General features: G+C 55.8%; 1 protein-coding gene across 1 annotated transcript in view; it reads left to right on the plus strand.

Moving 5' to 3' along the window:
• The window catches only part of ASTN1 (astrotactin 1), a 44945-nt gene that overhangs the window by 10417 nt on the left and 13148 nt on the right, over positions 1-21380 (plus strand). The window contains exons 2-16 of the mRNA XM_040565681.1: positions 4855-5042; positions 7372-7765; positions 8507-8653; positions 9029-9136; positions 9328-9477; positions 9877-10044; positions 10110-10194; positions 15650-15724; positions 16291-16428; positions 16608-16758; positions 17046-17212; positions 17508-17702; positions 17950-18077; positions 19683-19787; positions 19926-20114. Coding sequence (XP_040421615.1) covers positions 4855-5042; positions 7372-7765; positions 8507-8653; positions 9029-9136; positions 9328-9477; positions 9877-10044; positions 10110-10194; positions 15650-15724; positions 16291-16428; positions 16608-16758; positions 17046-17212; positions 17508-17702; positions 17950-18077; positions 19683-19787; positions 19926-20114 — 2388 coding nt within the window. The remainder of the gene's footprint in view (positions 1-4854; positions 5043-7371; positions 7766-8506; positions 8654-9028; positions 9137-9327; positions 9478-9876; positions 10045-10109; positions 10195-15649; positions 15725-16290; positions 16429-16607; positions 16759-17045; positions 17213-17507; positions 17703-17949; positions 18078-19682; positions 19788-19925; positions 20115-21380) is intronic.

Here is a 21380-nt window from a genome sequence, read left to right on the forward strand (position 1 = left end):
CCCCGGCTGCAGCTCCTCCAGGTGTTCCTCCCCTGTAAAGCTTCCTGATGTGGGCTATTTCCATGCTGTTTGCTGAAAAAGTTTGCCTTTTTCCCAGTACTTTGCTCTTTGGCCATGATGCTTCCTAATTTCAAGTGTTAGAGAGCCCCACAGAGGCAGTGGGAGAGCTGTGGGGCTCTCCAGGCCAGTAGACAAGAGCAGAGAAGGATCTGGAGGATGCTGATTCCAGTTTCCTAAAGCTGAGTCTGCCCTGGTATTTGCTGGGAGGCCAGGGCAGCAGTTTGCTGTGGCTAACTGGGAACTTTGCCATCATTTGGGCTCTTTCTGTGGAGATCCGTGCTTCCCTCAGGAGGAGGTAATATGATGGCATTGCAGGGTGTTGGGCTGGGATATCCACTGCAAGTGTGGGCCTTTTGGGGATTTAAACATCAATTTTGCATCTCTTCAGTTGCTGGCATGTATCCTATATATCATATATATTCATGTGCTGTCACGGTGGGGGGTTTTGTGTGGTTTTCACATGACCATGTCTCCCACGCGTTGGTCCAAGACCTAGGTTTATTCTCTTCCCACAGCCCCTCTGTGTTTCCTGGTTGAGGTAAATGGGACTGAACTAACAAAACAGGAGTGAAAATCAACCACCGACACATGTCCCAGCCTGCTTATCTCAGCCATGCACATCAGCCAAGATTTTCCCAGCTTTTGGCTAAGATTGACAGAACTGGTGGAAAATAGCTTTAAAGGGGATGTTGCACAGCTGTGGTGGGACACATCTGTGGGTCTGCAGAGAGAGAAGCAATGGGACACGGCAGGTTGTAGGGTCAGCAGCTGTGGAGTAAAACTGGTCAACTTGAACCAGTTACTGGGGAATCAGGGTCCTTTGCTCTGGAAACATGGCACAGTGTCACTCCAAAAGGTTGCAGTTAAAGAAAGGGATGCATGAGGGCCATGGCATATTTGGGATTAAAAACCCCAGTTTGAGGGTAGAGTGTGAGTACAGCTTTGAAAAGGAACTCCTCAATGACCTTCCCAAAAGCAAAGGCACCCTACATTTCAAGGAGAAACCTGGTTAGCGGTCAGCCTGGCTACAGCAGCTGAGGGCTCCCCGTGCACCAGCCCCAGGTGCAGGCGCCGTGGTAGGGTGACATCTCCGACCTCTCCAGAGGACACTCTGGGGGGAGCTGGGTGCCTTTTCCTCGAGACTCCAGGTTGTTCGATGCCTGTGGGTCTTCTGGAAATTTTGCCCAAAAGTGCCATCTCCTGACAGGTAAAATGAGGTTTGTGCTTGCTGGTACAGAAAAGCTGGGTTGTCTTAAAAAGGCAGAGTGACCTCCAGAGTGAGCTGGTTTTCCTGCCTGAGGTTGGGGAGGGGAAAAAAAAATTGCAAATAAAATACGGATAGTCAGTGATGAATGTGATTTTGTTTAAACAGGCCCATAAAAACATGAATATCACCCCATGAAAGATGTGTCAGTAAAACCTCAGAAGTAAAACCTGCTCCGATATCAGGATATGGATTCTGACATCTGAACTGCTGAGGTCCCAGCGCAGGGTGAGCGGCTCACCGTGGGGAGGGCTCCTGAGCCCTTGGGGGCCAGGGCTTGCTTCAGCCGGGACAGAACCTTTTAAAGGACCTGCAAGGTTCAGGCATGGAGCAAATGGGGAACTTAAATAAAAGCACAGTTGGGTTCCAGATGGAAAATAAGCCAGGTTTAAATGTTAATGAGGAAATATAAGTCCAAGTCAAAAGCTGCGCTCTGCAGAGACTGACATTATGGCAGAGTTCATTTGACTAATCAGAGGCATCTATTATTGCAAAACACTTCCAAATGGAAAGGAAAATTGTTTTGCCTTTTTTTTTTTTCATAAAAAATGTTGGCTTGCATTTGTTTTTGAGGAGAGTTACTCATTTTGTGTGTTCTTCCTTCCTGAGGCATTGCGGGGTCTCAGTGGGGGGAAGAGGATGGCGGAATGGCTCCATGTGGGTGCTAGGACCCTGCTTTTGATGCTTCCTGGGCTTGGGCACGGTGTCTCTGTGTACACACACAAACCTGGCCTTGCTGCAAAGGAGCATGCAGAGGCGAAGGCCAGGGCTTGCTGCGGCTCTCCCCAGGAAAACAGGTTTATTGGGGTGATGGATAACGAAGCAGGTGTAACTCTGCCGCCTCCAGCAACTTCATCCAGACTTCCCTGCTCTCCTTTCCTTGCCTCGCTCCTCCCCAGCCCCCCCTTGCAGGTGGTGAGGGAGGGGAGCAGCCCCGGCCCTGTGTTGGAGGCTCCAGATGGGGAATTTGGGGGCTGCTGCTCCTGTGGACGTGAAGAACCCGGGCTGCCTTCGGTACTGGGCGAGCATGGCACAGCGTAATTAGTGGTCTCCTGCTGTTATTAACCCCTGACTTGGGCAGGCTATTTTTTAACAGAGGTGCAAGAAGTTAATACTAGCGTTAATGGGTTCAAATCCAAGGCCTTAATGAAAGCCAGGCGGGGACCAGGCCTGTCATCAATATCTTTCAAACTTTGAACTTGAAATTATCCTCCTCCCTTCGCCCTTGGTTGGCTTTCTGCCTGCTTTCCTCATCTCCTCTGGGGTCTGCTGGGCATGTGGCACCAGACTGGCACCCACCAGCTGGACAGTGGGGTGGGCACCCACCAGCTCCAATGAAGAGCCGAGCCCCATAGGCACCCAGATAAATGGCCCCAGCGGGCTCTGGAGGGCACGGTAGCATCTCTTGCCAGCTGATGAGAGGTCTGCTTGGAGGGCGAGACAAAGATGAACGTGGAGCACGCTGGAGTGGGAGACGGGAGAGCAAAGATATGAGGTGGCTCCTTGTTGGTCTTGGTCTTCGTCTTGGTCTTGCTCTTGCTTGAATCAAACTCCAGGAACACTTCAAAGGGACAGGACAGCATGGATAAATCTGTTTTTGAACAAAAACTGAGCGTAATGGGGCAGACAGAGAGCTGCCAAGACCCTTGGGGAGAGGAGGAGGAGGTCTGAGGATGAAGCTATCCAATCTGGTTCTGCAGGAGTAGAAGTGGTGGAGCAGCCTTGCCCCATGGGGTGATGCCATGGTGGTGGTAGCCCACCCATTTGGGGTGGTGGGGCTGATTCCTGGGGTGCTTTCCTGCTCCCAGCACCTCTGACTTGCGGCCGATGTGGCAGCAGGAGGGAGCGCAGCGGGCTGGGAGGGGATCACGCGTGCGAGCTCCGCAGCTGGGTGGTGCTCTTTTAAATCTTTAAAATCCATTTTTTATCGAAATACATTTTTCTTTTTAAAAATAAGCCTGTTTAAATAAATTTGAAATTATGACAACCTATTTTAAGGCCTAAATTTACTATAATCTATTAATCATTTAAATAACTTCCATCAAGGAGTCCTCCTCAAATATTAATGAGCTGAAGGGTGCTGCTTTTTCAATGATATGTCAGATCAGGGGAAAACATCTTTAACTCCAGCTTTCTAAATGTCACAATGTCATATACTTAGTATCTATTATTTCCAGTCTTCACAATAGGGGAAATGCTGGTATTTACATTTTTCCAAATGTCAGTACGTTGAGTTCCTGTTGTGCATAAAAGCCCTTGCCTTAATTACTCCTAATTTCACGTTAGCAAGCAGGTGTGGGGAGAATATTTTCTTCAATTTGAAATAGTTCATTTGAAGTTGGGAAGCCGTAGGGAGCTGAGAAGGCAGGGAAGCTTGTTTTCCCCTTCCAGCCCATGAATAAAGACCAGGTGGGAGAGGAGGAGATGGGCTGTTTCAAACTCTTGTGGCTCCCGGGACCAGATTTTCAAAGCGGATCCGTGTGCCGAAACATGCAGCTCAGCGCTTAGAGGGAATTTCAAAAGTGCTTCTGGCTGCAGAGGTGCTCTCACTGCTCTCGGCTTTGCTGCGGTGGCTCGAGGAGAGCTCAGCATCTCTGCTCGGGACACTAGAAGCGTGCTGATTACTGCCAGAAAGAGAGCCCGTGCTGAGCAGGAACACCCTGCCAACTCTCTCACTGCAGCTAATGTTTCTTTTGATTAATCAGATCGCTCTGGAAGGGCTGAACCTGGTTTCTGATGCAGCCCCCTCCCCCCAGGTAGTTAGCTCACTTAAGGCAGCTTAATGAAATTAATTAACAGTAAATTTAAAATGTTTTGTGTTTTTTGTCGCTGTAATTGAATTCCAGTTTTCATTTGAAGGCAGCTTGAGAAAAGCCGAATAAAGGTGTCAATCTGCAGCACGAGCCAGGGTGGGCTCCCGCCAGCACCAAAGCGGGTGGCACGGATGGGGCAGTGCAGGGAGGGCAGAAGCTGTGCCTCCTCGGGATGCTCCTTGTGCTGCAAATGCGAACAGAGCTTGCATTTTCAGGGGAAATAACTCAAGTGCTCTGCCCGTCCATCCCAGTGCCCCTGGACCCTGAAGCCAAAGGGTCAGGGTGCTCGGGCAGATGGTGCAGGTGCTGCTGCAGGTCTTGAGGCTGTGTCCCATGTGGGGAGCTGCAAAATGTGGTTGGAAACCTCTGAACGCATCTCAGTGAAAGCCGGAACTGCAGGTGTGATGACAGCCACGTGCACCTTTCCCCATTGATGGCATTTGTTTGCAATAATTAGCAGCACAGCCCCCTCGATCCCATCACTGCCCAGAGAGGTTGTTCCGTATCCTCCGCTACCCGCAGCCGGGGCTGCGTTCAACGTGAAGCTTACGGGCAAAACCCAGCTCAGTTAGGGCCTCAGGGGTGCTGCCGGGTATCCGTGGTCACATACCATCCCCTTGCTGCTCCCTCCATCAATTTTTGGGGAAGAAGCAGACACACCCCTGGTGTCCCCCCACTGCTCTACATTCCCTTCGGGATGCCTTCGCTTTTTTGCAGAGATTTCAGGCAACACGGACGACATCCCGCTGGTGCGCTGGCGGCAGCAGTGGCTGGAGAACGGCACGCTGCTCTTCCACATCCACCATCAGGACGGGGCCCCCAACCTGCCCGGCTTCGAGCCCACCGATGAGCCCCAGACTGAGTCGGCGGAGGAGGAGCTGAGGATCCTCCACATCTCCGTCATGGTAGGTGCTGGTTTAGGGGGTCTGCTCCCCCTGCTCCACCTGCCCCGGGGTGGGGAGCTGAGCCTCAGGGGTGGGCTGAACGCACCCCTCTGGCCACTGGTGCATGCAGAGATGCCTGTTTTGGAGGCGGGGGCTGTGTTTTTATTTTTTCCTTATCTTGGAAAAAATCTGAAGGACCGACAATTTTTGAGCCGCTGGAAGATAATTAGCTGGAGACAATGTGCTGCCGAGGCTGCAAACAGGCTGTTTAATGGTGCCTACCCTAATGAGAGCGTCGGTAGCTCTTCCAGATTGCAGCCCGGGGCCAGGTTTCTCCTCCATCATTTGTGCTTGATTAGTCTCGAGGAAAAAGATAAAAAAAGAAAAAGTTCTGGCAAAGCCAACCCCAAACCCATTTCGGTCCCTTTCCTTATTTTGGTCCTGTCCCGGCTGTTCCCACGAGTGTGCATCGCCCGGGGGATGCTTGCCCTGCTCTGCCGCTGTTGGTTTGATGCTCTTGGGCACCACTGAGTACCCAGACCCAGGCAGGAGTGCATGAAATAAAGTTGTTATCAAACTGATGGAAATTATGCCCGCAGCTCCTGTACCAAAATGTGTAAGTGCGGATTGAATCTTCCCTCTCCCCCTCTTCTCCTTCACTCCCAGCTCTGCTCTGGCAACATCCTGACAAATAAAGGTTGGCTTCTGTGCCCAGCGTCAGTCACGTGTAATGTTCAAGGCTGATTTTCTTCCTTTCCCCTTCGGAGAGAAGAAGTGTGAGCGAGGGGCTGTGTTCATCATGGCAGAGCTCGGCACGTGGGCCCTGCCAGAAACCCTCATGCAACTGTGCAGCACCGGGACCCCTCGGAGGCTTTGCCCAAGTGCCCGGTGGGAGGGGACGGAGGATTTCTGTGCTCCTGTGGGGAGGAGCTGGGGGGGCTGAGGTGGCGCCCTGGCCCTTTCAGCTAGGCAGGGGACTCCACCACTCGTTTTTTTAACTCCTGGGGTAAAACTCTTGAAACATCTTGAAACCTCAAGTGGCCACCCTCTGCTTTTCCTCATGGGCTCTTGGACTACCAGGGCAGAAAAAACACAGTTTCAGTTAAATAACGGGGCTTTTACAGACATCTGCAGCCAAGGGGCTTCCACTCGACTCAGCTCCAGCTTGGTCTCCTCGTTTACCAGCCGCCCAGCTCAGGCAGCAGGCAGAACTGCCTGCTCTTTGGGGTGAGAGCTGCATACAGAGGGCAGCTGAGGAAAGGCAGGAATGTCCCCGTGTCACCCCCCCCCACCCATGGGTGAACCCTTCCAGGGGTGATGGGAGCAGTGACGTGGGAGCCATCTCTGGGGGGGATAGGGGATAGGATCCATGTTCAGGAATCAGAGGAACCCAAAGGGATTTAAACCCCATAGAGAATTGGGCCCTGGCTGCCTCTCTCCTCCATCGCTGGATTCTCCTCCTTTGTATTTTTCTTTTTTTTTTCTTTTAAAGAAATTTTGTAAGGAGGGCTGGGAGGGTACATTGCAGCTCCATTATCCCGGGAATGGAAGAGGGCTAAGCCATAATGGCCGTTACGGCTCCTTTTCCAGCTGCCTCTCCTGCTTCTCATTCAATAATTTCCTTAATGTTTTGTCCTAATGGAGCAGATTGTTACTCGTGTTTTATTTTATCAAGATCACCTATTGCTTGAAAAAGAGGAGGGGGCTGGAGCTGCAGATGACCAGGGAGCTCTTAGCTGGCTCCATGCACTGTCATTATTATTATTATTATTATTATTATTATTATTATTGGCAGACCAGGCACAGGGGGCCGGTGTGAGCTTTCATCTCACCACCTCCATCCACGCTGCAGCAGTGACATCTCCATGGGGGGGGTGGCCCTGGGGGCAGCGGGGAGGTGGCAGGGCTGGGTGTGCTTTTGGCCATCTTCAGCACCGTGGGGCCGGAGCTCCTCCAACCGTGCGCCCCCGAGCCTTCGTCTCTTCCCGCATGCTGAAATTTCCACAGGACGCCCTGGGAAAATCTCCCAAGGTTAAGAGCGACAGCACTGAAAGCGGCTGGAAATGGGTCAGAAAAAGTTGCCCCTAGGAGTGTTTGCCTACAACAAACCCGGCCTCCGCTTTCAAAGCTGTCGCGGGAGCGCAAAACAAAACACGCTCTGCTTTAAACGTTGCTTTTTTACGCCTCGGTGGTGACTTCAAAGCCGGTCCAGCTCGAGGCAGACTTCACCCCCCGGTGCCAGAACGCTCTTATCAGCACGGCCGGGCTTCTCCCAGCCTGTCTCCCCTCCCAGTGCCCCGGGGGTGTTTGCCGGACCCCCCCTGAGCACCACTCGCCCTTGTGCCCGCAGGGAGGGATGATCGCGCTGCTGCTCTCCATCCTCTGCCTGGTGATGATCCTCTACACCCGCCGGCGGTGGTGCAAGCGGCGCCGCGTGCCGCAGCCCCAGAAGAGCGCCAGCGCCGAGGCGGCCAACGAGATCCACTACATCCCCTCGGTGCTGATCGGGGGTCACGGGCGGGAGAGCCTGCGCAACGCCCGTGTGCAGGGCCACAACTCCAGCGGCACCCTCAGCATCCGCGAGACCCCCATCCTGGACGGCTACGAGTACGACATCACCGACCTGCGGCACCACCTCCAGCGCGAGTGCATGAACGGCGGCGAGGACTTCGCCAGCCAGGTCACCCGCACCCTGGACTCGCTGCAGGGGTGCAACGAGAAGGCCAGCATGGACCTCACGCCAGGTTGGGGAGCAATGAGGCCGAACCGGGCCCTTTCTGCCTCGTCTTCCTCGCGTGTATGCATTTTCCCTCCAGGGTTTTGCTGGTTTCTCTGGGTCTCCCTCGCATGTGGGATGTTAGTGGGGTTTTTGCTGCTAGTTGAGGGTGGTCCCCATTGAGTGGCACACGGCTGGGACAAGGCAAGGTGGAGCTTTGGGGGAAAGGACTGTGGTTCCTGTGGCCTGGTTGAGGATCCAGATGGTGTTTCCTGCAAGCTCCCCCATGGTGACCTCCCCAGATACCCTTCTCCATCCCAGAACTCCTGGTGTCTGCACCAGCTGAGGTTTTTTAATATCAAAATTAGACTTGCCATCAGTATGATTCAGAGTTAACGCTCTTCTAATCACCAACAGAGATTATTTGAGGCTCATAACACACTTGCTTGATGGCCATATTGCCAACTGAGCCGTACAAGTGAAACCCTCTTAGTCAAGGCACAGTTTGGGAAGGCCATGCTGTGGTTCCCAGAGCTCTCCAGGGATTTTCTTTGCAGACCTGGATATGCAGAAGTGCCCTGAGAGGGGGAAAGCTGAACCTCAGCATTTTTCTGGGCTTGGTGGACGGGGCAGCCTGGTCCACCAGCCACAGTCACCTTGCACGGATGCTGGGGATCCATCCAAGGAAATCTCTTTCTCGCCTCCCTTCTTTTCTTCTTTTTTCGGTCTTTATCCCTGAAAGATGTTGCCTTCGATTCTTCCCGCCTAGGGAGTGACAACGCCAAGCTGTCCCTGATGAACAAGTACAAGGACAACATCATCGCCACCAGCCCTGTGGATGCCAACCACCAGCAGGCCACGCTGCTCTCCCACACCTCCAGCAGCCAGCGCAAGCGCATCAACAACAAGGCGCGAGGTACAGGGTGCACGGGGACGTGCCAGCCTCCCTGAATACCCCCCAGCATCACCCAGACCCACGGGGGAGGTGGGGCGAGAGCTGGGCTGCAGGATGGAAACAGGGGTTTGGGTTTTGGGGCTGGGAGCAGTGGTTTGGCAAGGTTGCAGGGGAGGTTGCGTGGGTCGCTCGCAAAGATGCGGAGGATGCTGGCCATGGTGGTAGCTTAAGATTTCGTGTGTGGCAGGGGAGAGAAGTTGCAAGGCAACAGGAGCTGTGGTGGGGAGGGAGAAGATCTGTGTCCAGCTTCGGCCTCCAAGGCCACAGCAGAGGGTGATGGAGGATGAGGTGTGTGTGCAGTCACCCCGCCATGACTGCGCTTGGTGTCCCCCGCAGCTGGCTCGGCGTTTCTTAACCCCGAGGGGGACTCGGGGACGGAGGCGGACACCGATCCCCAGCTGACCTTCTACACGGACCCCTCGCGGAGCCGGAGGCGCAGCCGAGGTGGGTGCAGGCAGGCAGCGAGCAGGTCCCTGAACCCCCATGTCCCCCAGCTCTGCCTGCTCATCAGGCTTTCCCTGTGGGCTTGCCCCATGGTGTGGGGGGCAAGGAAGGGGATGCAGAGCCCAGGACCCCTCCGAGCACTCCCCCGGGTGGCTGGGTCTTGGGTCTTAGAGCGTTTTCGTGCCTCGCAGTGGGGTCCCCCCGCAGCCCCGTGAATAAGACCACACTGACCCTCATCAGCGTGACGAGCTGCGTCATCAGCCTGGTGTGCTCCTCACACATGAGCTGCCCCCTTGTCGTCAAGATCACCCTCCACGTCCCCGAGCACCTCATCGCCGATGGTGAGTGCCCCATGGCTCCCCCCGAGCTCCCCCTGCCGTGCACTGGGAGCTGTAATGGAGGGGAGGGAGGAACGACGGAGGGGACGGGTGTGGGATGGGTGCAGGATGGAGGGGACGGGTTTGGGGTGGAGGACACCAGCGTGGGGCAGAGGGGATGGTGGGAATGCACACAATGTGGAGGTGGCTGCTGCAAGATGGAGGGGATGGGCAAGGGATACAAGAGATGGATGTGGGGTGGAGGGGACAGTCACGGGATGGAGGGGACCATCATGGGATGGAAGACACTGCCATGGGATAGAGGACACTGTCATCGGATGGATGGCCTTGTCACGGGATGGAGGGCACTGTCACGGGATGGAGAGCTGAGAGTTGAGCTGCTGATTGCCCCCTGGGCGGCAGGGAGCCGGTTTATCTTGCTGGAGGGCAGCCAGCTGGACGCCAGCGACTGGCTGAACCCGGCGCAGGTCGTCCTCTTCTCCCAGCAAAACTCCAGTGGGCCCTGGGCCCTGGACCTCTGCGCCCGCCGCCTCCTCGACCCCTGCGAGCACCAGTGCGACCCCGAGACCGGTAAGCCAGGGGCAGGGGGGGTCCTGCGGGGCTCTCTGTCCCTGATGTCCCCCCTCTCCCTGTAGGTGAGTGTCTCTGCTACGAGGGCTACATGAAGGACCCCGTCCATAAGCACCTTTGCATCCGGAATGAGTGGGGGACCAACCAGGGGTGAGTGTGCCCCCAGCGCCGTGCCCAGGCTCGGGCGGCAGCACAGTGTGGCAGGGCTGTGGGAAATCCTCTTTGGTGAAAGAGTTACAAGCATCTCAGTGAACCGTGAGGTGTGGGCTCTGCAGGGGCTCCGCGGGAGGTGAGGATTTTTGTTGTTTGAAATCATCAGAGCTGAGGAGCGCTGGCATAGATGTTGCTGTTATTAGGTTTCAGAGTGAACATCCCCCATAGAGCACCAGGGCTGTTCCTCTTCCCCTTCTGGGTGCTCTCCTTTGGCAGCCAGCACCAGGAGACGTCTGCTTGACATCACCACACCCCCAGAAGCACAAGAGCAAAATTTCCTGATGTTTTGGTAGTGTGCAGAAAGCCCAGACACAGCAAAAAAAAAGGGGACAAGCATCTGGCAGGGCTGTCCCCAGCTCTCCATGGCTCCCCCTGTCCCCTCTTAATGGACAGGGGCGTAGGGATGGGGTCTTCCCCTTTCCCCGATTGCCCAGGACACGCTGGGTGTCTCACGTTGGTCTGGAGGAGCCCACAGCCAGCATGCACAGAGCAAGGGGGAGAATGACTTTGTGCTCCAACAGGCATCCACGAGTGCTGGCTTCCTGCTGCTGTGCTGCTTGGGTGTGGGACTGCAGCTTCGCTCCGGAGCACCTGAGCTAGCTCCTTGCTGACCTAGCTGCTCCATCTAAAGGGAGCGGGGAGAAAAGGCTGGTTATTAGGAAAAAATACGGATGGCAGCAGGCGGGAGGGAAGCCAAGGGCAGGAAGGACAAATCTGCTCCTGCCCTTTAATAAGGAGTTGTTTGCTCGGCGTAATTCAAAGGGGTCTTTGGCATTGTCCCCGGGATACATAGGACCAGGGAGCTTGTTTTTTTCCATGTGTGGTTTTGGCATTATAGGATTGTGCTGTGTTTGTGCTCTGCCTTTCGTCCTGCAGCAGTGTTCGTGCCTGGCCAGGATGGGACCATCGCAAACCCCCCGGCCTTTCCCTGGGTCCCCAGGGGGCTCTGATGGGTTGGGGCTCTCTCATCGCGGCTCCTCCAGTTTGCCCAATTCCCTGCAGAACTTGCAACCTTAACTCAGGATTTATGTGTGTTTTTTTGGGGGGCAGGGCACAAAAGCAGGACCTGGGGGGGCTTTGCTTTTGCCAGCCCCTTTGTCGTGCTGGGGAGTGCTGCTGGGATGCCTGGGCACGGTCTCTCAGCGCTGGGAGAGTGGTGCTTTTATCTGAAAGCTCACTGCGAGGCTCTGGATGTGTTTCCGATTGGTTTGTTTTTATTTACAGTGATTATCATTTGAGTCAGTGTCTGTGCACTCAGCAGTATCTAATTTTGCTCGTGAAGGCGAGCTCATCTTTGAACTTTATTTGCAGTGGCTTTGTGTGCTGCGTGTATTTTGGGTACCACACCGAGAGCCGTGCCATCACCATGCATCCTTTACTGAACGCATCCGGTCCCTAAATCAGCACCAGTTTTTCAAAAACGAAAACCTTTTGATCATGTGCAGCAGATATATTTTGATCGTCTGCTTTTGTGTGCTGCTCTTCAGCTGTTTTAAACAAATCTGCTGTGCGTTGTCTGTTTGTTAGCCGCCTGCCTCCCGACTTTGATATGCATTTTTAATTAGCTGCCCCGCGGCTTTTTCTCCAACTTTTCTCAGGTAGCTTTCCAGCAATCTGGCCAACCTGGCCGATCTAACCAGATTCCCAGGGTGGCACCATGGTAGGGCTCTCCTGGAAGTCACATCACCAAGCTGTGCACTCGGTTAGCCTGCCCACCTCCCTAATTTCTTGACCCCTTGCATCTGCAATGTGATGGCTGATGGTTGTCCCCTCGCCGGGTGTCTCCTTACCTGGGGTACCTCTGAGACACCCCCAGTGAGGTATAACATCCTTGGCATTTAAGGGCCTCAACGTGCATTTTCCTCTATTTTCGCTCTTCACCACTGCAAGGGGAGGTTTGGGGCCAGTTTAAGGTGATTTGGTCAATGTGGCTGGCTATGTGCTGTTAATGCTCTTCCAGCATGGGCAAAAATATGGGCTGGGGAAAGCAGTGGGGACAGCCCCCTGGTTGTAGGGTGGGCTGAATTTGTCCGCTGCTTGGCAGGTGAGACCCCTCTGCTTGGTAGGATCTGCGCCAAGGTGGGCCCAGAGGACTGTTATAGGGCAGATGGTTCCCTTTCAACATTTTGGGTACTGCTTGAGACCCTCCGAGGTGGTAATTGCTTTTTCTGGGTATTGGTGGGGACGGCTCCTGCTGTGGGTGTCTGTCTCCTGCTGTGGGCATCTCCTGCCCCAGCTCTTCCCAGGGAAATCCCCCCTGAAGTCGGCAGTGGGATCCTTGTACTCACCACTGGTTTGCACTGGGAGCATCCCCCTGCAGAGCATGGATTTGCTGGGGGTCCCCAGCCCCAAAGTCTTCTCACTTTTGGGGGGACAGCAAAATCCCACAGCTGAATTGGGCCACCCCAGCAGGGCAGGGCACCCCTTTATCCCTGCCCTGCTCACCCTCTCCCCACGGTGCCCCTTCTGCGGGCAGCTGTCCCCCTGTCCCCCTCTGTGCTGTGTGCCCACCCGTGTCCCATCCCCTCCAACCCCACAGAGCAGCCGGGGACACGGCGAAGTGACAAGGACAGCACTTTCCCTGCTTAAGCTCTTTTCTTTCTCTCCCTTCTTATTTTTCCACCCTTTTTTTCTGCCTTTTTTTTTTTTTTTTTTTTCTTTCTCCTCTGCCTCTTTCTATCCCCCGCTGTGCGCCTCGGCTTTGCGAGCTGGAAGGACGGCCAGATAAAAAGCTCCTCTTTCTTTCAGATCCTTTCACCAAACCACCCCTCCGCCTCCTCCTCCTCCCCGCCCCATTCTCCTCGCAGATTTACGGGCAGCCCAGGAGAAAGTGCCGGCATTAGCATTTTTAATAAAGAGCCGCTTGGAAGGGACGGCAGCAGGCGGGGAGGTGGGCAGGGGAACAGCAGCCGGAGCCTGGCGAGACCCTGGCCAGGCAGAGCCTCAGTGGGGCTGGCACTGGGCGGAAACCCCAAAAAGCATCAAGGGGCTGGGGCCCGGACCTATTTTAAGCACATTACCACCAACCACCTTTTTCTCTGGTGGCATTGCAGCTGTGCTCATGTGCAGCAACGTCTCAGCACCTTCAGCTCTCCCTGCCAGCTCCCTTCCAGCAGCCCCAGGTTAGCTCATCGCTGCTGTGTCCCGTGGGCTCCGGGCTTTGGTTCCTCATCCAGCAGAGGCAGAAGAGCCCCGTGGGGAACGAGGATGGTTCCCAAGGCTGGAGGTCGGTCTGGCCTTGTCCCCGTGGGGCTGCAAGGCAGGTACAGCTCCAGGGTGCAGGGGAGGTAGATCAGAGCACCTCCAACAGCACCAGGTCCCGAGGGCTTGGCTGGCACATGGGGAGCTTCCACTTGAGCCTGGCTCTGGAGCAGAGCATGGATGACAGTCCAGCTGGAAAAAGCCGAGAGGCCTGAAGACCATCCCGGGGATGCGTTGGCAGAGCTTTGGCCGTAGGCATTCGCTCACGGTGCTTGGTGAGCTTTCTGACTGTCGGCTGCCCGGCGGACCCCCCGTTTTGTTGTTTCAGATGCCAAGGCTTGCAGGGAGCCAAGGGCTGTCATTTCTGGCCCATTTAATCCAATCTGATCAGATGCAGAGCTGCTTCTGATCCGTCTCCGTACCCTTTGTGAGCTTGGAAGGCCACGCAGCCAAAATACCTGCCAAGAGCAAGGAAAGCAGAGCAGCGAGGTGCCTGCAGATCACAGGAGGTGGGGAGGCAGGCAGCTGCATGGGCAAGGGGGAAGAAAGAGGGGATGAAACAGCACCAGAACCACAGGGGGGAAATGCCAGCGATGGAGGGGGCGAGGTGTGCGTGGGGGAGGACTTCTCCCGCCATCCTCTGCAGCAGGAGGCACAAGTAGGCAAGGAGGGGATTTTTGTCTGCATGGGAGGAAGAGTTGGCATGGAGCTCCTGGAGAGCCAGGCTCAGAGCCATCATCGCCCAAAATTTTAGGCACTGTTGGAAGTCGGACCCCTGGGGGCGTAACATGGCCTGGGCGCTGATTTGCACCTCTCAGGCAGACTGGAGGCTGCGTGGCACGGCAGTGCTGCCTCCCTAGGGCTCCCACGGCACCGCCGCTTTTGGGGCTGAGCACCGGGGCATGCGGAGCACGGCTCTTCACCACCGTTTTCCCACCCGATCCGGCAAGGAACAATACTGTGCTCTGCCTTTGTTCCCAGCCCGGTACGCTCTGGAGAAGCAAGAATAAAGCCCATCTATCTGCAGGGAGGCGGGGATGTGCAGCATTCAAGGCGCTGGCGAGGCGCAAGGAGCAAGCGGGCCTTATCCGGGGCGAGGCGCTGGATGTAATCCCCCATGCCCAGCTGGCCACAGCAGTGCCATTGTGTCCCGGCCAGGAAATGAGCAGCGTGCTCTAATCCTGCAATCAGGATTTTTTATATTTTCTGTCCTTGCTGAAATAACTTCAGATTAGAAATTGAAGTGCTTATGCAGGAGAGCTGTAATTGCCTCGAGAGAAAATCCCCAGGCTTGCTGGGGCAAGGTGCTTGTGGTGCCTCTTGTGGCGAGGCAAGCTCTCACCAGATCTCTTAAAGGTGGCAGGGTGGAAAAATCTCTTTCTCTTTCCAGCTCTGAGCTTGCCTTGCAAATGGGATGTGGTTGGGTCTGGTTGTGATTCCCCTTGTCTGGTCTCCTGCATTTTTCTTCTTTCTTTTTATTTATGTATTTATTTATTTATTTTTTGCTGGTCTCTGACTTGCCCGTCTCTCTGCAACAGATGCTGTGCAAAAGATGCAGAGAACGCTCTGCAAAACATGCTGTGCAAATGATGCTAAAAGCTGTAAATTTTTCAGGTTAAAGGAAATAAAAGCTTTGGCTGGTTTTGGGTTAGCACCCACCCCACCTGAAACTGTGAAACTGAAGGGGGATAAAGCAAGGGGGTAAAACAGTCCCAGGGCCTGAGACGCTTCCTTCCAGAAGGCTCGCAGAGGAAGGTTTCAGATGTGTTTCGGGTTGCTTTTTGCAGTTCGATGGATGTGATGCAAATCTCCACTGTGGGAGTGGGGGGGGGTAGTACCCGAGGGTGCAGGGGTGTGAGGCTCACAGATGCTCTGCAGTGGTGGGAAGGGGGGGCTGGAGCCAAGCACACCCCAAAATAAAGGGCGAGGTATGCCACTGACTGGGGGCATCAGCCATATAGGAATCCCTAAATCCTAAAAATTGTGTGGGAAAAAAAAAAAAGGCCAAACATCTTGGGTGCAGGGCTATTTTCCTGTGTTGTCCTAGCTCGGTTTGAGCTGTTTGATCCCAGGACCCGTTCTGTGCTTGCACCCACGTGCGTGTGCCACAGGTGCAGTGGCTCTTGCTGCAGCACACAGCTGGGGAAATATTTGGGGATGCCAGCATGATGTCCTTGTGTTTCTCCTCCAGACCCTGGCCGTACACCATATTCCAGCGTGGCTTCGACCTGGTGCTGGGTGAGCAGCCATCCGACAAGATCTTTCGGTAAGCCTTGCTTCAGCCTCACCCCCACCCCTCGGACCTCCCTGCTGGTTCGGATGCTGCTGGGTGCTGGTCCTGGGGAGGGTGCAGCAGGCTGGTCTGTGTGGCATGGCCAAGCACGGTGTCCTGTGCCACCTCCTGGGGACTTGTGAGCATGGCTGGCGTGGTCCTACTACAGCGGCCACGTGGGTTTCATGGGATGCTGGATGCCCAGCAGCCAGTTCCTCCTCCCCATCCACAACGAGAGCAAGATGTAGGTTCTGAAGGAGGATTTCTACCAAAAGGGGAAGTGCTTTCCTTTTTCCTGGACACCTCAGAGAGGAGGAATAAATACACAAATAATCCCTCATCACCTCTCCTCCTGCTCCCCAGCAGCATGCTCCTGGCGGATGGGTGCTGGAGATACCAGCATCCAGCTGGGGATGGGTTTGGGACCACCCTAGGGAGAGGGACGGGTTCAAGGCTGGGTTTCGGTGGAGGTGGACATCTGCATGATGTCCCCGCATCGATGTGACACAAGGGCGGCCCTCTGGGCGCGGTGCCTCCCTGTGTGCCTGCTCCCCTGCCAGGTTCACCTACACCCTGGGGGAGGGCATGTGGCTGCCGCTGAGCAAGAGCTTCGTCATCCCTCCGGCCGAGCTGGCCATCAACCCCTCGGCCAAGTGCAAGACCGACATGACGGTGATGGAGGATGCAGTGGAGGTCAGGTGGGTGCAATTGCAGAGCGGGGCAATGAGGGTCTTTGGCTGGTGTGGCTCTGCAGCGAGGGGGACAACCCAAAGGACGTGGGGGGTGGTGAGAGCTTGGGGGTTGGTACATCTGCTACCAACCAGAGCAGTGCCAACCAGAGCAGTGAAACACCTCCTCCTCCTCCTACTCCTCGCAGGGAAGAGCTGATGACCTCCTCCTCCTTCGACAGCCTGGAGGTCCTCCTCGACTCCTTCGGCCCCGTCCGGGACTGCACCAGGGACAACGGGGGCTGCAGCAAGAATTTCCGCTGCATCGCCGACCGCAAGCTGGACTCGACGGGCTGCGTGGTGCGTGGTGGGGGGGACAGGGCGGAGGAGGAAGAGATGCCTCCTCCTGCTCTTCTCATTACCTCGGGGTAAATATTTTTTGTGTTTTGGGGGCACCTGGTGGCTCATTCAGGTGTCCCTCTGAGCTGTAGCATGCTCTATTCTGGTGGAGGGGCCTCAAGGAGCAGCATCTTAGTACCCACCACCTCCACAGCCACCTTTCCATACCATCCCAGCTGGGATTTCATCCCGGGAGCCACTTTTTGGCTGGCTGGGCCCCCCTCATCTCTTGCTTTCCCCTCCACCAGTGCCCGGTAGGACTGAGCCCCATGAAGGACGGCACGGGCTGCTACGACCGCCACATCGGCGTCGACTGCTCCGACGGCTTCAATGGGGGCTGCGAGCAACTGTGCCTGCAGCAGATGGTGCCCCTGCCTGATGACCCCCTGCTCTACAACATCCTCATGTTCTGCGGGTGAGCCCCCCAGCGCCATCCCCAGCATGGGGACCTCCTTGTCCCCAGGAGCAGGAGACCCCTCCTCGCTCCGTGAGGCCACGCAGGTGACCTTGGCCAACTGAAATGAGAGCACTGCTCGCACGTGGGGTTTTCTGCACCATAACCTCTTCCCAAGCAAAATAGAAAATGCAAAGTGGCTCCAGGGGCTGGGCGGCTTGGGAGGGTGTCCTTGGTTATGGATATCCCAGCTGGGGTGGCTCGGGCCTCGCTGGTTGGGCTGCAGGTGATGGGGGCCCCACTGCTGGCTTCCCAGGTGCATCGAGGACTACAAGCTGGGCATGGACGGGCGGTCATGCCAGCTCATCTCAGAGTCGTGCCCCGAGGCAGGGGACTGCGGTGAGCCCCGCGAGCTACCCATGAACCAGACGCTCTTTGGGGAGATCTTCTATGGCTACAACAACCACTCCAAGGAGGTGGCCCCGGGACAGGTGCTCAAAGGGACCTTTAGGTAAGGGGAGATGCGGGGAGGTGGCTGCTGGCAGGGTTTCCAAGAGCATAGTGCTTGGTTCAGCCACGTCTGGCCAAGCTTTGCAGGAGACAGAGGGGCTGGCAGGATGGGCACATCTGAAGCCACATCTGTCTTCATAACCCACGTCCAGAGGCTTGGTGCTGGGTTTTTGGGGTGGGTCGCCAGCCAGGTGTTGCCATCCCTTGTCCCCCCACCCCATCCTCCTCTCTCCCCAATTAACTTGCAGGCAGAACAACTTTGCCCGGGGCCTGGAGCAGCAGCTGCCGGATGGGCTGGTGGTGGCCACGGTGCCCCTGGAGAACCAGTGCCAAGAGGAGCTCTCAGACCCCATGCCCGACCCCGAGTTCCTCACCGGTGAGTGAGCCCGGCCAGACCTACACCCTCCTGGGGATGCTGTGTGATGTATCCTGCCTGGCTGCAGCATCCCGTGCCCAGCCCTGTAAGGGGAAGGCAGCACGTTTCCCGATTTTATTTCAGCCACCTGCAAATGGGAGCAGTTGGTAGCATTGCTGCGGCAGGCTGCCTGCTGCCAGGCTGCCCGTTTGCAGGGCACAGGCTGTGAATTAATTGTGTGGCTAACAGCTCAAGTGCCCACCGGAGAGTTGGGGGGTTTTCAAAAAGATTTTTCTTATTCCAGGCAAAAATGTTTTCCAAATACATTTTATTTCCAAACCAGAAATCAGTGTAAAGAAGCATTCAAAACCACAATATTTTGGTTTGTCCTGACAGACCATTGACCATGAGCACCAAGGTCATGGTGGGTTCCTAGCCTGGAGGGTGCCACGGAGCTGACAAAGGCAATGCCACCACGGCCATGGCATCACAGAGGGGCCGGGGGCCGGGGACTTTACTGGCAATGACACCAGGAAGGCATAAGCCAGCAAATTGCTGTATTAATTTCCCACTGCTCTGCTGGCTCTTTGTGGCTGAGTAGGAGAGGAAAAAAAAAGAAAATAAAAGAAAAAAAAAAGGAAAAGGAGTGAAATCTTCTGTGCTTGTCAGTAGGCAGATCTGGGCATTGCTGTGAATACACGAGATGCAGAGCTGCTGAGTAAGGAAGGGCTGTTTTTGCATAAACACTTTGCGGGGATGAGCGAGGCTTTGAAGCTGTTGGCAGCAGCCAGCGCCGAAGGAAGCGGCACTGGGAGGCAGAGGACTGCATCCTCCTTATCCTCCACCTTCCCTCCTTGTTGCGGAGGGGGGAGGCACATTGTCGGCCTCCCTGAGCCCTGCTGCGTGGCTGTTTAGCCGCAGAGCTTGCTGCTCGGCTGCTGAGCAGAGGTGTGCTGCGCTGGAGGTGTGCAGCCAGCTGTGGGATGCTCTGGCCACCAACATCAGAGCCGTGAGCAGCCTCAGTTCCCTTTCTGGGGCTTTGTCCCAGGATTTGGCTCTTGGGAGCTGGGTCTGTCCCTGGGTTGACCACCCTCGTCCTCACCCGGGCCATCTCGGGAGGGTTTCTGGTCTTGCTCAGCCCCAGCATTGCCACAGTGCCCAAGGGACCGTGAGCACAGGAAGGTGATTTCCCCATGCACACATGTCCTGCTCTGTCCCCTGGACCTCCGTGTTGGCCGCAGCTGTGGCGTGACGGTGACCGTTCCCAAGCCTGCCAACAGCTCATTAAAAAGCGCAACTCTCATTAGCCAAGTAATTAGCACACCTGGGCATGTCTGGGGAGCGGCCGCCAGGAGGGAGGCAGGAGGAGGCTCGTTATCTTCCGCCGCGGAGCCCCGGACGGCAGGATGAAACAAGGCCATCATTTTTCTTTCAAAGCCATGATTTTAATTGCCGCGGAGCAGCTGATGGCGGGGACGTGATGAGTGCTGGTCCTTTCCATGCCTCCTTCCCACCCTGCTGGGTGTACAGCGCTGGGCATGGTGCAAGGCACTGCGCCCACCGCAATGTCCCCACACCTGGCAGTGGTGCTGAGCAGTGCTGAGCGCCGTGTCCTCTCTCTGGCAGGGATGGTGAACTTCAGCGAGGTGTCTGGGTACCCGCTCCTGCAGCACTGGAAGGTGCAGTCCGTCATGTACCACGTCCGGCTCAACCAGCTGACCATCTCCCAGTGTAAGTGGGGCAAAAAGGGGTGGTGAGAGGACACAGCACCTTCTGGTGGGTGGTGGGCTCGGGGCTTGGCTGGTTCAGAGGGCCCAAGGGGCTTGGCGTCCGCAGGGATCTGGGCATCTTCCCCCATCTCGCCCCCAGCCTTCAGCAACGCGCTCCACTCTCTGGATGGGGCCACCTCCCGTGGGGACTTCGTGGCGCTGCTGGACCAGTTTGGCAACCACTACATCCAGGAGGCCGTGTACGGCTTTGAGGAGTCCTGCTCCATCTGGTACCCCAACAGGCAGGTCCAGCGGCAGCTCTGGCTGGAGTATGAGGACATCAGCAAAGGTAGGAGCCCCGGGACAGGACCCCAAAGCCACCCCACTGTGTGCTGGGTACGCCCTCTGCACAGCAGGGAAAGAGCCCAGCCCTTGTAGAAGCTGCACCCCACCTCATTTTCTTATTTCCACCCTGCTGTCATGGTTGAAGGACCCCCATGGACTGCAGCCGACGTTAGCCCGGGCCAGCAAGGCGTATAAATACCCACACCCCCGGGGAGATGAAAGATGAATGCACTAATCCCACCAAGCCGTCCTGTCTGATTCTGGACTTAGCTGCTATTTGTCTTTAATCCTGTCCCTTCGCTCCCTTTGTCTCCTCCGTATCTGCTCTCTTCCACTCGCATCCCGGGGCCAGACTTTCCTCCTGCTAATGCTCTCTCCTCTCCCCGGGTGCCAGCGCTGTATTTTACTGTCTGCAAACCAGTGACGAACTGGTCACCGGGCTCTGGGAAAGGGGGGGAGCCGGCAGGAGCCCAGTCCTGGCTCTGCCTTCAGTACAGAAAAGGAAGCATCTGCAAACTGCATTAGAAACAGCAGGAAAGCTCAAAATCCTGGGTGTGGGTGACCCCTCGGGTGGAAAATGTTCATTTCTGAGCCTGGATGCTGCGGGGTGAGGCCTCCTGGAGCCTGGACGCCTTCCTGAGCCCACCTGCAAGAGTCCAGACCTGCTGCTGTTTTGCTGAGGGCTGTTGCCAGATGTAGCATCTTTTGATTGCGAGTACTTTTTTTTTTTTTTTTTTTTTTCCCCTCCTGCAATTTCCTCCTCTTTGATTTTCCTGCTTGGAGGCTTTTCAGGTCTGGCAGTCTCTTTCCACCCACAGTATCACATTTCAGTTTCGCTCTGGCACCTGCCACTTTCCCTCCTTTCCTTTTTGTTTGCAAACGTCAGGAGCCGGGTATCGACTGAGAAATTGCAAGAGACAACTCATTCTCTGGCTCCTCTGCTTTCCCCCTGTGCCTGTGAAGCTGCAATTCACAGCTAACCCAAAGTGATCCATTTCCAGCTCGATGGGGTAGCCGAGCAATGCTCTCGTACCCAGGTTTTTGTCTAACAGCCCAGTTTTCCTCGCAGGGGTCTCGGAGATTGGCTTGCCAGCCCCTTGCAATAGGAAGATCTCCCCACAGCATCCCACAGTGGCCTCAGCCTCCTTAGCTTCTTCCCACCCCACCAGCCTGCCTTGTCCTCGTCAATGCCAGCCTCTTTTTCACAAGGACCCCGTGGGGACATGGTGGCACTGGGGCATTGGGCACCTTTGTGCAGAGCTTGGAAAAG

This window comes from Cygnus olor, chromosome 8 (genome assembly GCF_009769625.2).
Source record: "Cygnus olor isolate bCygOlo1 chromosome 8, bCygOlo1.pri.v2, whole genome shotgun sequence".
NCBI lineage: Eukaryota > Metazoa > Chordata > Aves > Anseriformes > Anatidae > Cygnus > Cygnus olor.